Source organism: Leguminivora glycinivorella, chromosome 22 (genome assembly GCF_023078275.1).
Source record: "Leguminivora glycinivorella isolate SPB_JAAS2020 chromosome 22, LegGlyc_1.1, whole genome shotgun sequence".
NCBI lineage: Eukaryota > Metazoa > Arthropoda > Insecta > Lepidoptera > Tortricidae > Leguminivora > Leguminivora glycinivorella.
In genome coordinates, this window is record NC_062992.1 from 3911573 (window position 1) to 3929343 (window position 17771).

Genomic DNA, 17771 nt, shown 5'->3' on the forward strand with positions numbered 1-17771 from the left:
AAAAAGTGCGTCCCCCCTCTAACTTTTGAACCATATGTTTAAAAAATATGAAAAAAAAAAATTTATAAAGACTTTCTAGGAAAATTGTTTTGAACTTGATAGGTTCAGTAGTTTTTGAGAAAAATACGAAAAACTACGGAAACCTACACTGAGCGTGGCCCGACACGCTCTTGGCCGGTTTTTTAGATAAAAATTAAACGAAATCTTTCCTCAAATTACTATTAAGCCAATCTTATCCTATCCTACCTGTCGTTAAAACAAAGATGAAATAAAATAACTTAATTCTTTGCATGTTAATTTGGTTAAATATAACTTATATATTTTCTTTAAGAATATCATATACTTTTAAATGAGCAATTCTTGTATATTCATTTATTTATCAATTCTATATTCTATTCTATTTTTCTATATAATATAAAGCTGCAACCCGACTGACATTTTTCCAAAAATAGCCAGGAGATTTTGCAGGTGGCAGTATTTGGTGTGGCTGTGGTAGTATAGAGGTTGATCTTGCGACCCCGGAAAAATCCGACCGTTGGTCTACCGGTTCCGGGTAAAAAAATGTTGAACGGTCTGGCCAAACGGCAGGAGATAGCCGGGGGGTGCTCGACCAAAATGTCATAGAGGACCCTGGGCAGTTTTTGACGCCGCCATTTTTTTTTTTTCAAAATGGCCGACTTTTTTTTGAAGATTTTTCAAGTTTGTCGTAGAGTGCTCAAATTTTTGTTGTAGAATCTCCAAGAGGCCTTGATTGGAATGAAATAAAAAAAATTGAAAAATACTACAAATGTGAGAAAACTGGCCACTTTTGTTTTGTATGGCAACTTTTAAACGGTAAGAGATAGCCGGGGCTGCTCGACCAAATGTCATACAGGGTTTTAAGTAGAAAAAAGTTTCATTAAAAAAATCAATATGGCTGACTTTTTTTTTTTGAAAAATTTCAAAATGGTCCTAGCGCGCTGAGATTTGTCACACGGGTGGACGGCCACCCGAAGATTAGCTTCGCTGAAATTTGTTATGTAGGGGTTCTCGGGGTTGGAAAATCGATCTAGCGTAGCCTTAGGTCCCGGAAAACGGCGAATTATGGAGTTTTAATGAGTTTTTCTTTCGCGTTAGTAAACGTTAAATATGGTCGTTAATTTCGCCCCGCGCACAACGGCTGCGCTTAGCTCAGTCGTACGAGGTCGGTCTAATGTTCGCAGATAGATTGCAGGTGTCAGGGTTTCGAATCCCGGCCAGAAATTAAGTTTTAATTTTTTGTTTCGTTTTTTTTTTGTTCTTGTATTTATAAGTTTTTTTTTCTAAAGACGTGATATAATAAAATAGAACCGAGCGAAGCTCGGTCGTCCAGATGTTTTAGGATATTATTTATTGATTGGCTGCAAGAAATGCCTAGGAGTATTGGCCGAACGGTAATTAACAAAAATTACACAGTCAAAAGGTTAATTGTCATTAACCATTAAAAATTAATGAACGCCAATTGTCATTAAAGTTAATGTATTTCGAAAAATAACAAACAAATTATCATCGTAATTAAAGAAATCGTCACGGTGAGTTCGTGGGTGAGCAGTATCCAAGATAGAGCTGACACTGAGCTGACACTGGCTCGGCTGTACCTAGTAGAACTCAGGTTTGGTACAATATAGAGATTATATAAAGACACGCTGTTTTGGTACGACTCATCATGATAAGCGCTTGGGAAAGTAGTACCTAAGCTTTAGCTCATGCTGAACCCTGAGTCCTGTTAGCGTAGCCAGCGTTTTTGGGTATCTCTTTATGATATCACTGCATGATTTGTTTTGTTGATTTTTACGCTGGGTGACGTTTGCTCTTAACGCGGTTGTACAAAATGGCCGAGGCGATGCCAGTCACGGACGTCTGAAAACTGTCACGACTTCGAAACTAGTCTCCAAAGTACTATATAAAAAGTTTTCACAAAACAACAGTTAAAGCTTTTGAAATGGTTGATACTGTAGGTATCTCGAAAATAATAGATACATCATTTCCTTATTGAGGAATTATACTATGAAATAATAAAATCATCCCCTATCAAAAATAAACACGCCAGTGTTAAAGCCTGTTAAAGGTATGGCAAAAACCATCGTTTTGAACTATGATTTTAATATATATCCATAATTTTAAACAGGCCTATCACAGCTCTCGTTAAATATTACTTAGATACGAGAGACTAATACGATTGGTTGGCCAAAGGCAAGACAACTCATTGTGATTCGCTGAGACGCTGCTGCAAAAGAATACAAATACATAAACATTTTCATTAAACTTAACTATCTTATAATTTAATCTGGGGGCACGGCAGTACCCCCGCCAAGTCGAGCACGAAGCCAACACTGCCGTACCATCCTTTACTGGAACCATTTCGCCGCATTTTCAGGCCCCTATTTGAGAACCTCTGGATAAGACCGGAACGCAGAAATTTTCGTCGTCTAGTAAGCTATAATAACATACTTAAAACTCAAAATTGCAAGTCTGTACGTCGCAACACGGGTGGATAGCCGCCCCAAGATTAGTATACAAAAAGAAAATTTCAAAAAATTCAAAATGGCTGCCTTTGAACGCCAATTGAAATTTGTATGGAGGTTTTTTTTAATCGCCATAGCTCCGTAACGGTAGGAAAAAGGTTAAAGTGCTTGAACTAATGTTGTACAGTTATCTTAGGTCCATCGAATGGCATTTACAAAATTTCAAAATGGCCGACTTTGAATTATTATTTTTTTATCTTCGGTCCGAGCGCGGTAAAATTTGGCACGTGGTAAAAACGGGGGCCAAAAATAGGAATGAGAATTTTTTTTTTGGAAAAGTCAAAAACGGCGGCAAGAGGGGACAAAGTCAAATTTCCCAAAATCAAAGTCGGTCATTTTGAAATTGTGTAGTTCAAGCTTTTTTGACCTTTTTCCTACCGTTACGGAGATATGGTTATTAAAAAAAATCTTCCATACAAATTTCAATTTGCCCACAAAGGCCGCCATTTGAAATTTTACAATAATATTCTTTTTGAATACTAATCCGTCGGCCGTCCACTCGTGTGCCAAATCTCAGCGCGCTAGGACCATTTTGAAATTTAAAAAAAAGTCGGCCATTTTGATTTTTTTTTAATACAACTTTTTTCTACTCCGAGATCTGTATGACATTTGGTCGAGCACCCCCGGCTATCTCTTACGATTTAAAAGTTGCCATACAAAACAAAAGTAGCCAGTTTTCTCACATTTGTCGCATTTTTCAATTTTTTTTTATTTAATTCTAATCAAGGCTGCTTGGAGATTCTACGACCAAAATTAGAGTGCTCTACGACAAACTTGAAAAATCGTCTAAAAAAGACGGTCATTTTGAAAAAAAAAATGGCAGCGTCAAAAACAACCCAGGGTCCTCTATGACATTTGGTCGAACACCCCTTGGCTATCTCCCGCCGTTTGGTCAGGCCGTCCAACATTTTTTTACCTGGAACAGGTAGACCGACGGTCGGATTTTTACAGGGTTGCAGGACAAACCTCTATACGGCCACACCAAACACTGCCACCGGCGGAACCTCCTTCTGGCTGTTTTTTGAAAAATGTCAGTCGTGTTGCAGCTTTATATTACACTAGCTTTTGCACGCGGCGTCGCTCGCGTTAGAAAGAGACAAAAAGTAGCCTATGTCACTCTCCATCCTTTCAACTATCTCCACTTTAAAAATCACGTCAATTCGTCGCTCCGTTTTTCCGTGAAAGACGGAGAAACAAACAGACATACTTTCGCATTTATAATATTAGTATGGATAGATAAATGTAAGTAAAAAAAATACATACGTATTTTGATTACCATTTTTCTAAGGTAGGGTTAAATTCGAAACCAATTGAGGTAATGTCGAAAATCTGTAAAAAGGATACTAATGCCATATAATGAGAATAATTACAATAATGGCTACCGCAGTCTCACCACCTGTGTTTGCACACACGCGCGCGCACACAGACACACGCGGCGGGGGACTTTGTTTTATAAGGTGTACAGATGTATTATGCCGCCGTGCGCTTCGTGTCCATTATAAATGAAATTTAAGGAAAATATAGGAAATAATATTCAAGTTACAATTTATTGTTTTTGGGTTTTGTATCCATTTGCATCCATAAATATTTCCCGTCATAAAAATTACACCCTGTATTGTGGAACTAAAAACTGAAATCAATAGTTACAATAATATAATCACGGTGTATGAATAGGAGCGCCGGATCGAATTAGGTACTTCAACATCGGGACAAAAGGTTCTGGAGTTTCGAGGATTTCGTAGGGAAATGTAAAATAATAGTGCATTAGGGTCATTCCGAAAGTCGTCTAATTACGAAAGTCACATAAAAATCACCATTATTTCCATCATATCAAGATTCCCTCTTCGGAATTACCAGAGCATTTTTGTCATTCGGAATTACCCTAATGCACCATAATAAAAATTTACGATAGTTTAGCTAGTTTACTTCGTTTATTTTAGATAGTAGACCTTTACGTGTTTTCGACATTTATAATTGGTCTGTTTTCGTTACTAATGTAATAAAGTTCTTAAGGTTACCTACTATGTATAAGTTTTAATTGGGAAAACTTACAAAAAAATCGGGAGAATCCCGCCAAAGCCCGACCCTCTGGCAATCTTAAATTATGTATGACTGCGCACGAGAAGTAGGTACCTACGCCTCGTGTCACAGCGCGGCGTCGCGCCAGCGGCATGCGCCAACCTGATTGGCTATCGGTTGCGCGCCATACAGCGCAAACATTTAAAATACTACTCTATTGCGTTGCGTTTTATTCTGCCAAATATTGAAAACCCATGGATGAAAGTGACCCAAATTAAAAATGATGACTTGATATCATTTTATAATAATATAGACGTCAACTTATTAACATGAATTTTTTTTTCAGGCTTTGACAGGGTTTTTATTAAAAAAAATGTTTTTATATATATAAGCAATGGATAAAATGTGACACACTTTAAGAAAATATATATATAATAATGTCCTGAATGGTATAAGACTTCACTTACCAACTCTAATATTTTGTTAGGTGTTTTAGGGCCAATATTAGACATTTTTGAAATATCATTAAACCCATGGATGAAAATGACCCAAAATGCATATGTACATCGGCAACCACGTTGTTTTTATATAGATACAAATAATTTCTTCTCGAATATTTCTTTGACTGAACACTGCTTAAAAATAGAAATACCTAAATTTCGAATTAAGCAGGTACCTAGGACGACCCAAAATATTATTTTTATATTTGATCAATAGTCTAAAAACTATATGCAAAAAAGAAGCAACGTGAATATTATCGAAACCTCAAAAGCTATCGCTACCCGACTAATAGTTTGATTTTGAGCGACATGAGTGGGCCATTTTTTTCAAAGTTGTCCACCCCACTTTTTTTTTAGATTTGGAAATTTTTATATGTTTTCCACTCAAAATCGGGAGCTCTTTCAATCCTAATAGGAAAAAAAAGTGTCCCAAGGTTTTTTTCCAATTCCGTTACCACTTTTTCATACATTTTGTATGGCGGTAACGGAATGGAAGGTTCGAAAAAATGTATGGAAATCGTGGGACATTTTTTTTCTCCTGTCAGGATCGAAAGAGCTCTCGATTCTGAGTATGAATCGCGTAAAAAATACCCATGTTACAAAAAAAGTGGGGTGGACAACTTTGAAAAAAAATGGCCCGAGTATGGAATGGAAATGTATAAGCACATAGTCAAAAGATAGTTTCAAATAACAAATTATGTTTCTTAAATATGTACGTTTTTAATCGTGATATACTACTTACTTTACTACATGCTTGGTTAAAAGGAAATAAGTAATTATGTTTTGTTTGTTAACTTTAATTTGACGACTATCATTTTCTTCAGTGTAGATAATATTGCGCTCAGTTCTAAGTCCTCATGAACTTGTTATAGATTTAAAAATCCGCCAGACAGCGCATATTTATTTACTCCGATAAGTAACTTTCTGCGTTGTGGTGATACTTAAAGCATGTTATATATTTATGTCTCACATTTCTTCATAATCAAACGCTTAAAACTTACAAAAGCTGTCTAAGATATCAATTATTCGTACTTTTGACAGTATCTATCTTAACTACTTTTCTACATAAAAAATAAAAGTTAAATCAAAAAAAAAAAAAATTGGAAGTCTCCACTTCTGTTCCATTCGCGCCGACACCGGAGGGCGCCGTCGCTAAAGCGCGATACTACGGGCTCGCCTCGGGCGGCGCGAACCAATTACCCGCCGCGCGGGCATTTACCCCCCCGCCCCACCCCGGCTCCCTCCCACAGGCCCGCCGCGGAATTACTTATCTCCACGGCTCCGCTGCGCGCCCGGTACTCTACCGCCAGCATAACGCCTGCAATGCGAATGCGGTTTCTTTTTTTTTGTGCGTTTTTTTACAGGTGGGGCCCTAATGAGTACTAACGACTGACCGGACTATATTTGAATTTATGAGGGTACAGTCAAGGGCTAGGATTACCTTGATGTTTGTAAAACCTCGAGAGAACGGGAATAAACTTTAGACCTTTTACTGAGAATTTTCTTTGCAAACTTGATTTCCTTAGTATTTTACCTGGAATTAGAGTCCCTTGAGTTTTTGAATACTCGTCTCTTATATTTTTCCCGACTGACATTTAAGGTGGCTAGGTTACAAGTTTACAACCTAATATAATTAATCAATTCATACTTTTTAATCTTCCGAAAAATAAATAACGATCAGAGATAATGTACACCCACGCAGAAATCTGCGGCCAACCCTCAAATAAACTTTTAATTTATTGGCAAAAGGTTAAGAAAAGAATTTCACACTTTTAGTCATGATTCATGATCAATATTTACTACTCGTTCTACTCAACTCAATACTTATTTAATTGCCAAGAGTTTAGTGTGACTCTTAACTTGAGCAGTTTCATGTGCTCTGCCTGCCCTTTTTTCCTAATATAGGAGTGAGATTAAATCCGGCTAAATGTCGCTATATAACTAACACTCGTTTGCTTCAACCTACGCCTGTAGGCCTAGCACATGATGGCCGCGAGAGTATGTCGCCGCGAGATACATGACACGTCTTCTTCTAACTGTATTAATGACATAAGGACGGGTAGTCTATCTCGCGGCGACATACTCTCGCGGCCATCATGTGCTAGGCCTACTGCACAATATACTAAGTATAACATAACAAGTATAACAACCCCGTATTCACCGCGCCACCGCGACACAGCGCCCTTCATTAAAGCGACCGCACCGTGCGTGCGTACGGGGCTTATCTATATTTTTCCGCCTCGCCTTTGTGATGTCTCGCCCCGCTCGCGCCCGACCGCACCACTCCGCGCGCCATAATTTACGAGCGGCCCGCGCCGACCGCTGCCGGGAGCGGCCCGGGCCGATTTATGGCGTAATTTTTACAATGGCCGCTGCAGATCTGGGATTATAAAGTTCTGGAGTGACCAGATTGTCCGATCGGGGTTTGGGCACGGACCGCTGGCCAACCAGTTTTTAAGGTTTTTAGAGATCAAGCGGGTCTAAGTCATGTACTATTATTTAGGTAGGTACTATTGACGCGAGATAAACTACCCGTCCTTATGTCATTAATAGGTGAGATCTATGTCTTGGCAAGATACTGCCGCGTCAATCATGAGTTAGCGCTGCTGGAACAAACGGTATGCTATTGAAGAACATTTGTTTGGTAAAATTTTTACAATGGCCGCTGCAGATTTCGGATTATAAAGTTCTGGAGTGACCAGATTGTCCGATCGGGGTTTGGGCACGGACCGCTGGCTAACCAGTTTTATGACCTTTACAGACTGTGTGAGAGATGATATGACACGAAAACAACTGAATGGTGAGATGACGGATAGAGAGACCTGTATGTAAAAGTGATTTAAAAGGAAGACATGCTACGCCGACTCCAAATGACTGTGATAAGGGCAAGCGAACGCTAAAACAGTCTGTCATCAGACTGTTAACAGAACTGTTTCAACAATAATTTCATATCATGTACAAATTGTACAGTGAGTTCTAGTCTTTGTAGTCAACTAATTTGAACTCTAGTCCACTCTAGAACCATGTCTTATTAACACTGTACTTTATTTTATTTGCCAAGTCACTTTGAGGTGTACTATGATAGGGTTCGGCGAATTTATCAATGAATCCATACTAAATTACTAATATTATGGGGAAGTGTGTGTGTCTGTTTGTTAGTCCGTCTTTCACGGCAAAACGGAGCGACAAATTGACGTGATTTTTTAAGTGGAGATAGTTGAAGGGATGGAGAGTGACATAGGCTACTTTTTGTCTCTCTCTAACCCCCCCACTTCCCCAAAATAGGAGGTGGAAGTTTGTATGGAGCATTCCACAATTTTCGAATTTAACGCGAGCGAAGCCGCGGGCAAAAGCTAGTTCAGTCATAATTTCTCCACGAATTTTTGCAGCTCAAGCTCAACGTACATTACTGATGACCACGCGCTCTTTGAAAACACTCCATAATGCAGCCTCTGCTCCCAACACAAACAGCGTCGAACGAACCCGAATGTCCGACCTGTGCAAGCGGTTCCGTATGCACACGACTGTAACCTAGAACCCTGTCTTAATAAAGTCGTTAACACTGTGCTTTATTCGCCATAGAAGTCACTTTGACGTTTACTGTGACAAGATTCGAACGGCCTAAGATTCAAGATGGTTGATTGGTACATGTCTGCATGAAGCTGTAGCCGAATAGCATTGCTGCGACGCCAAACGAAAGGTAGTCTGGCTCTGTCGCGCCAATAAGCAAGAGCGATAGAGATAGACATCTACTAGCGTTTCGTTTCGTGAGCGTTGTGCCATTCGGCTACGTACCCTTACCACGCGCTCTTAGAAAGCGCTTCATAATGTTATGTCTCTACACAAACAGCGTCGAACGAACTCGAATATTTTTTCCTCGGCAATTTCCCCCCATTTAATGCTAAGCTAACAGCTTCGACTTCGACCTGTGCAAGCGGTTCCGTAATGCACACGTCTCAGATGACGCGGAATAATTTAATTGCCACGCCGCCCACGCCGCTGCATCCGGGTGACTCCATATTTTTGCCGCAATGCTTCTAATTTTAGCGAAGGGGTTGAGGGATCGAGTTTCACACGGCGCAATTTATGTAGTGTTTAGGGCATAGATATGGGAATTAGTATGTTATGCTCTAAGGTTTAGGGACTGTAGACAGCGACGTTGGATAAGGATTTGTACTAAGCGTGTTAGAATCATATAGAACCAAATGAGAAGGCAACGTGCGACAAATCAAAAGTCTGGCCCAGGAAAGAAGGGATTGGCGATGACACCAATGAAGATATAAAAGGAACTATAAGAAAGGACTGCAAGATATTTTATGAAGAGATATTGATTAACAATAACAACGTATGCATATTTTCTCGGGTCATTTCAAAAATATGCAGACCCAACATTTTTAATATAGATGAAAACATGATTTCGGACACCCCATTTTGAATTAGGAGCATCACAAAACGGAATGTAAAGATTGATCCGACTTCTCTGCCTTTATTGAGAACACCCATAGAAATATTTTTACTAGTGTTATCAAATGAAATGCATTCCAATTCTGACATACTAAAAAATTATGTGGACACCAAATATATTCGCTAAAATCATTCCGGTTCTCATGAGAGTGCCTAACCAAACGACAAACGACTATCGAGAATCGAGCGCAATCAATAAAATCATCGATACATTCGATATAAATTACCAAGGCAGCATGATGTCAGCAGAGTTCGAGCGACTCAGGCGACGAGCGAACAAGTAATCGATCGAGCTTATCGTCCACACATCGGCAGGCCGCAGGCGGCACTAGTGCACTCAATGCATTGTCCTCGGTGGTCGTTTTTTCTGAATCCCGGATCGCATGGATGAAAGCGTTTGTTTAAAATTTCAGAACCGGAACGGGACTGATGTATTGCGGCTTGAAACACTATGACAGCGAGGTATTCAAAATACCGGAAAATTTTGAAAAACCTGCTCTTAATAATTAACAACACAATCTATTTTAAGTTAAGTTTTTAAAATGAAATGGCCTCAGTGGCACTATTTTGCCAGTGTCAAGGTAATATTTAAGCTAATTGTTATTGATTTTGGTACGGTAAGTACGACATTGTACGGTAGTTGGCACTTGTAAATTAATAGCTAAATTTTACAAGGGCACGTGGACTATCTGCCGTTGACGACAAAAAAGTTGGTAAACGCGTTTCGAGATTAATTCTTCATTAGCTTCTAACTATGATATTAGTTTACTGTATAATAAGCTATCGATATTACACTTTAAACAACATTAATGAGCAAAAGGAGAAATTATTCACGACACGATACCGCAAAGATGGCGTTCGAACCGGAAGTCACTATCTATTTTAATTTTGATCAGGATTAATTGTAACGTCCATCGAGGATTTGGAGATTTCCAGGTTTATGAGAATAGTGTTTGACGCATCCCATATCAGATTTAAGTATAATCTGATGAAATAAAACTATGGAAACGGATTAAATCGCGTATAATGAATTTATAATTCATCCCGACGTTTCGAACTCTTTACAGCGTTCGTGGTCAACGGGTGACTGAGGAAAAATTAGTTCCATAGTTTTATTTCATGAGTAACTATAGCGGTAACCGAAGAAAATATTATATAATATCTAAATTATACTTGATACGTTACGTCTCGGGATAGTTGTCAAACCGGACCTCAGGGCTCGGGCTTCCATGAGTCTTGGGCTCGTGGTCGTGGCAAATGCCGGGATCCGGGATAACGCAAGGAGGATGATGACGTCTTCTCGGGATCTTTAATTTTCAGGAGAGAAGGCAAATAAGTTTGAAGGTTCAGCATCATCACTCCAGCAGTTATTGCAACAATAAATTCTTTCGGTCCGACGACAGGTATTGCAACAATACATGGAATAATTATCATCAGTAAGGTATTTGTTCCCATTTATGTAGCCTGACGAGGATTTCATCATTGTTCTGTCCGATCACAAGCCTATGTTGAATGTCGAATTATGTACTTTATTTTGTTACTTGGTCAACTCTTCTAATATTTAAGATGCAGTTCAAGTAATTTATCACACATTGCTACATAGCAATTAAAGTCTGTCAAGCTACTTGCGCCATTAAAAATGGCGACTAGTTTTTAAAAAAATTTGCTTGTTTCTTCATTTCACCAATTCATGGTATAATATCATCAGTAGGTACTTGTCCCCATTTATAAGCCAGACGCGGATTTCATCATAGTTTGGCCCGATTTGAAACCTCATCCGCTTTTGACTGCGTTAGTTGAATGCCGAATCCTGTAGGTATTTTGTTACTTGGTCAACTTCTCAGATATATAAAGATGCAGTTCAAGTAATTTATTAGTATCACACAACACAGGTGCTCCGAGTTAGCTGATAGCAGTTAAGACAGAGTTCAGGCAGGTTCAGGTGAGTTGGGTTAATAAACATGAGAGGCGGGCAGTAATAATAAATGAGGCGGCTTGGCACGTTCGGGCAGACGGCACCCGGCGTGCAGCCGCGGGCAGAGCACGGAATAACTTACCCACTTGTGTGGCTGAAAATGACATGATATGGGTATTGGGCAGTGGTAACTTTGTAGGAAGCTTGGACAGTCGGACGTTCGGGCGATTCAGCTGAATTGCTACGTAGCAATTTCAGTCAAGCTAACGTCAGTAGAAATCCTATAGAAAATTAGAATTAAGTGCCTTTTCTAGTGACAAACTTGTTTGACCTTCTATATAACGGTTGATACAACATGACATCCTTTGGCCTTTTGCATGCGTATCACAGATCTGGATTCGACTTTTGACAATAGTGCATAGTACTATTAAAACAAGACAATATTTGACCCAGAACTGCTGTCAAATTAAGTGTCCTCTCTGTACGTTATTAGTACTACTATTTCTTTGACTCCACAATTCATATGGCTGAAAATGACATGATACGGGTGAGATACGTTTGAGATGACATAAGCTGGAATATAATCCTTTTAGATAATGGTGCTCAATACTAGGGGCTTATAGAAACCGGCATTTACTCCATACATTTTTTTTTAAGTTTCAAAAGTGTGATTTATTCTTAGTTTAAGAAAATTAACTAAATAATAAGTACCATACATACCCTTCGCGGTTGAGACAGCCGGGCCCTGGGGAAGGGAGGCGCGTGAACTCTTCCGAGAGATCGGAAAGCGCGCATGGCCCAGAACGGGTTCCTTTAGGTAGGTATCCTACCCCTTTTTTTATATATGTAGTAATTGTTTTTTAATTTTATAATTGTACTAGCTTTTGCCCGCGGCTTCGCTCGCGTTAGAAAGAGACAAAAACTATCCTATGTCACTCTCCATCCCTTCTACTATCTCCACCTAAAAAATCACGTCGATTCGTCGCTCCGTTTTGCCCTGAAAGACGGACAAACTAACAGACACACACACTTTCCCATTTATAATATTAGTATGGAATGGATGGTATTTTTTGTTTTTTGATTGGACAATCTTATATTTAAGTCGGTCTTGTAATAAGTGATTCAGTCCTACATAATATGAATTCAATTAAGAACCCTGCTCAAGTCATTAATACCATAACGCTTTAGCTACTGTGGAAAACTACTTAAAAAACCCTCTTAAATCCCGAGTACTTGTAGAAGAACATATTCAAGTTTTAACTACTATTTTCTACAGGGTGTAAACCTAATACGGGCGAACCTCTTAACGGTGGTGAGTATAGGACGTATAAAATGTAATTAGATAACTTTTACTTAAAATTGAAATATTTTTTTTATCCATACAAATTAATTCGGCCCGCAACGTAATGCAAACACACTCCCGTTAAACGCTCGTTGACAGTTGTCATTGATTGTCATCGCAACCACGTTTACAGTACATTGCTGCTGAGATTTTTTTCAAAAATTCATTATGGGGTGAAAATTAAGCGTAAATCAAAAACACCTCTTAATTAATGATAACTAAAGATCGTTATCAAGGTGCACTTTTCGTGGCAGATGGTACGGTTGGCAAAAAAAAAATACATTTAAATATTAACTTTGTTCTTAACTACAAAATAAATACTTACCTTCTTAGGATTACACCTCTACGGTACAAAGCCTTTTCCGACCAACTATATATTTTTAAAACAATATACGTCAAATGACATTAATTATGTATGTCATAAAAATACATTACGCGAAGTGTATATTATTTTAATCCAAATAATCAAATGCACTCTAAATACGACTAATTATCTAGAATTGTTATTCAAGTAGTTCAAGTCAAAAGCAGTGCACGGAGGAGTGTAATAAAGTATAAAGTGCACGAATAATCCCAGTATGGATATGACACAATCCCTAGATTTTATAACAACCTTCCTGTAACTTCTGTCAACGTAGAAAGGTCATTTAGTTATTTAAAATGGATTTTTTCTAATTGACGTGAACGTCTGACAGCCAAATCTATTGAACAAATTTTAGTTATTTATTCAATGTAATTTGGATAAGTAATTATAAATATGTATATATTTCATATTTTTTTAAGTATATGTAATGTTTTAAATACTTGTGTATTTGTTTTTTTGGCAACCATACTCTGCCACCAATAAATACAGCACGCTGATAACGATCTTTAATGATAACAATATTGAATTATACGCCTGGTTTCATTTATCGCCCTTATTACGTTTACGCGCTGTATAGATCAAAAATTAAAAAAGGTTCAAATCGAAATTAGGAAAATAATATTTTGTAATATTTACTTTACAATTTTACAACTAGTTTCATCAACTTAAGTACGCGAATATTTATTTTTCAATGTTTAATTTAACGTTAGAAAAAATGCGTGACGTAACGTTTGAAATTGGAAAGTTTGGAAACTAAATATCCAATGGAAATAGAGTTCCACCATGTTGAATTATGAGTCTTTGAATATCATCTGCTGTTAATATTTATTATACCTAAAACGAATACCTACCTAAAATTACTTGAATTGAAACCTATATCGCTTTAAAAATAAATGCTCTCAAAATAGTTCACACACTGCAAGTGCCCTCTGTCAAATCAATTGATTGGACTAACGAAGGCTAAGCCCCTATCTCAACCACATACAAGCTTACTGACACATCCTGTCTACATATGTAAGCCTTTTGCTGCAGTTATAGTCCGTGTGTAAACTTGACATCGAGGTACAGTCAAGATAATAAATATGTACATGGACATAGCGCCAGAAAGATCTATACGCTACCTTAAACCGCTTGATAATAATAGTGTATACATATTTTGAAGACTTTGTCCGTGTCCATATTTACGTAGACGGTATAAGCCGCAGGCGTCCAAGCGGTGGCATCTAATCGCGCCCGATGATAAACGAGCCGCGAGCGCCTAATGATGATGATGTGAGAGCTCCGCGTTTGTCATGCGCTCCTGGTACCGGGGTGGCACACTTCACCTGTTCTTTGATCTTTGAGGTGTGCGTGTGTGAATACTGTGAATGTCATCAACTCGTAACGTAATGTTGACATACAAGACGCCGCCGTACCGTACGGACATTTGAGGAATTTTATAAAAGGAGTTTTTGGAACGCCTTGAAAGCGCATATTGGATTTGTGTGCCATTTTCATTCGAGAATTAGCCATTGACGACAACGTTAGTTGATTCCTCAGAACTTCTCACCAGAAAAATACATTGAATGGTTACTATTCAAGGATCTTTACAGTTAGTCATCCTGAAGAATTTCGTAAACGTATAATTTATTATGTTAAAAATCTCAGAGACAGACCAGTGGATCGTAAGATCGTAACATTCGTAACACTGACATACTACGTACTTATGAAAACGCCGGCTACAATGTGTTTTCCTTGTGCTTACCAATTGATAATATGCGTATGCTATGCTACTATCTGTTGTATGTGATGTGATGTGATTCTGTGTCAGAAATCACCTGTTTCTGATTTGCGAGTCATTTGGTTCACCTACAGTCGTATCATGAAGTTGCAAGACTTGATGTCAGAAGCAACAAGTTAGTTTGGACACTTTTAAAATTAATTTGACTAAGAAAGAAAGACCTGAGTTTTGTTTAGAATCCTGGTTTGCGAATTTGAGTAGGTATCGTCTGGATCATGTCAGTCTACGTATTATGCCATTTTTCTTTAAAATGCCATTATATGTATCATTAAATTGACTTGTTAGTTAATCTAATCTAAATTCTGTTTTAATTGTAGTTACAGAAGAATAGGATAAAATAGACCGTTTAACCAGAATGTTAAGTGGCCAAAAAATATTACCTATCCGAATCTTAACGAACAAAAATATTTTACAAAATATCCCAGGATTCAGGATTCCATCCATACAATTCCACAGACTATTTTGGTCGTCGCTAATTTTGTAGGGTTCAAAAGCAAAGACGACTATGACGTAAGTAAACATCAGTAGGAACAATTAAGTATAATATCCTGGACCGACGGGCGGAAATTGTTGCGGACTCTTTTAGCGCATGCTCACAATCATTCAAAATCCCAAAAAAGAAAGAAGAAAGATAAATAATAAATAAGTAACTAACTAACATCCGCAAAACTGATATCAGTGACATCGCAACTGTAGTTTCATACAGGGCCGGAACACGTGGCTTATTAGAAAAGAGGCGTTTGCTGAGCAGTGGGCGGTAAAGGGTTGATATGAAGAGTGACTAACCTTTAACGGCGGTGTAGGGATGTAAAGCGGCGGGTCGTTCTGCGAGCCGGTATACACCTCCTTCCCTTCTGGACTCCTCGTAACGCCCTCCGCGTCCTGCACGCTGTACCGACACACAATCCCATCCGCTGGCTTCGCTTCGTACCCCACCGGCTTGCCCACGTGAAATCCCTTCGCCTTCACCCAGAAACGAAACTTAGAACTGTCCGAACTGTTACACTCCTCCCCACGCAGCGTACGAAGAATCCTCGCGTACTTCTTCAAAGTTATCGTCTTCGTTTTAGCCAAATCCCCATAAGTCTGAATCACCCAAGGCTGATAAGTCGAAAACAAGTCTAATTTAGGATCCCCAGTATGAATCTTCGGACGCTTGTTGTTGTTTTGCTCGTTCTTCTTCTCATTCCTCGAACCGCTAGCGGCCGATTTGCGCTTCGACGGCTTTTTAGGAGCCTTCACAATAGCTTCCTGCGTCAACTTTTTACGAAGTCCTCGGTCAGCAATCATGGCAGCAGCCATTTTGTTCTCACACACAGTCAAACATTTCAGTTAATTTTAATTAGTCCTGGAAACAAGGATTCACTTTTGTTAGGGCGCGGTACTCTGTTCCCGCGGAACTTTTGCCTAAACCCGGGATCGCGGATTGTTGAAGTTGAGAACTCCCCAAGTTCCGTCGCGTGCGTACAACTTTGCGGACGGCAACTTTTGAGTACGAAATTCGCGCCGACCTAAAAGAAAGTTTTAGTGACGCCGTCAGTTTCTATTTCATCGCTCTTCTTATATACTTTATCGTCTAATTTCCTTTCTAACAAAGCACGTCTAACTACATTTATTTTGTCCTGAAAAAATCGAATAAGAAAAGTTTTTCAGGATTTTATTGATATGAGCCAATACCCCAAAAACTTTTCAACAACTCCCAACTTCTAAACCCCAAACATACCAACAGGTGCTAAAAACTTTTCGATTTCCCGGGGAACAAAGTACCGGGCTACGATGAACGCGATGTTCGCGACGCGGGCGGGCCGTATCGATGAGCACACGTCAACTCGCGATGAACACGCGAAGCGTACTGGCCCGCGCGGGCCGTCGCACGTGCGGGACGGGACGGCCGGCCGGGCCGGGACGCTAATTGCCCGCAAAACAATCGGCCCGATCGCCGAGCGCCGCGATAATGCGAGCACTTGCGAGATAACGCGACACTATTGTGTTAGAACTAGGAGTTGAAGGATCTCGCGCGTTGTTTGGTGCAATCTGATTTCGCTGTGTAATGTTGTGGATGTGGATGTGCTTATCTTATACTGGTATATTTATGCTTATGGTGAACATGGTCTTAATACTATAAACGCGAATTTTAAAACGTTTGACTAGTAGTTTAGGTACCTACGTAATTTTCAGTATTTTTGACTATAAGTAGTCAAACTATGTAGATTTTCTAGAGTCAGGCCAAGCTAATTTCAAGCGATTTTTTACGCCCATTTAAGTTTAGTTTAGTCTTAAGTATTTGAACACCATCGAGCGAGTTTAATATAAAAACGTCCCCACTGTCGATTGCTATAAAACTGCCGTAGAATAGTGGGACGTTTTACTAAACACTATCACATATTCCTTTACTTTCAACTTTTAATTACCAAGACTGACACTGAAATTTGAAATTTGAATTGGGTTTGGTATGAGCTCTTCTGCCTACCTAGTCTACCTACAGAGGGCCTACCGCAAAACAAACCTATGAATTTACAAATGCGTCAGAAAATATAAAACTTGATTCGTGTTATGCGACTTGTGCGGTTTGCCGTACGCCTAAGCCTAATGCATCTCATGATTCTCATGCGCCTTCGACATCAAACCAAATATTATTCTCATGTTGACCAGTATTTACTTATTTAGCCATGCTACAAAGAGATAACCAAGTGATCCAACCTAACAAGTAAACGCCGGCCTAGCCAAGGAAGGAAGTGACAATCGTTGACGCTTCGTAGCGGCGATCGACGATCGAATCTAGCTGGCTCTGTCACGCCACTACATGCGATAGGGAGAGCTAGTTTAGAGCGGTTTCGCACTGCG

The 17771-nt window shown here is 39.1% G+C and overlaps 1 protein-coding gene across 2 annotated transcripts in view; it reads right to left on the bottom strand.

The window, feature by feature from the left end:
• Positions 1-16863, bottom strand: part of LOC125237702 (nucleolar protein 4) — a 297005-nt gene extending 280142 nt beyond the window's left edge. For both annotated transcript variants that reach the window (XM_048144860.1, XM_048144859.1), the window contains exons 1-2: positions 16651-16863; positions 15714-16275 (exon numbers count right to left, since the gene is read on the bottom strand). In XM_048144860.1, coding sequence (XP_048000817.1) covers positions 15714-16229 — 516 coding nt within the window. In that variant the 5' untranslated portion in view covers positions 16230-16275; positions 16651-16863. The remainder of the gene's footprint in view (positions 1-15713; positions 16276-16650) is intronic.
• Between the last annotated feature and the right edge of the window lie 908 nt (positions 16864-17771).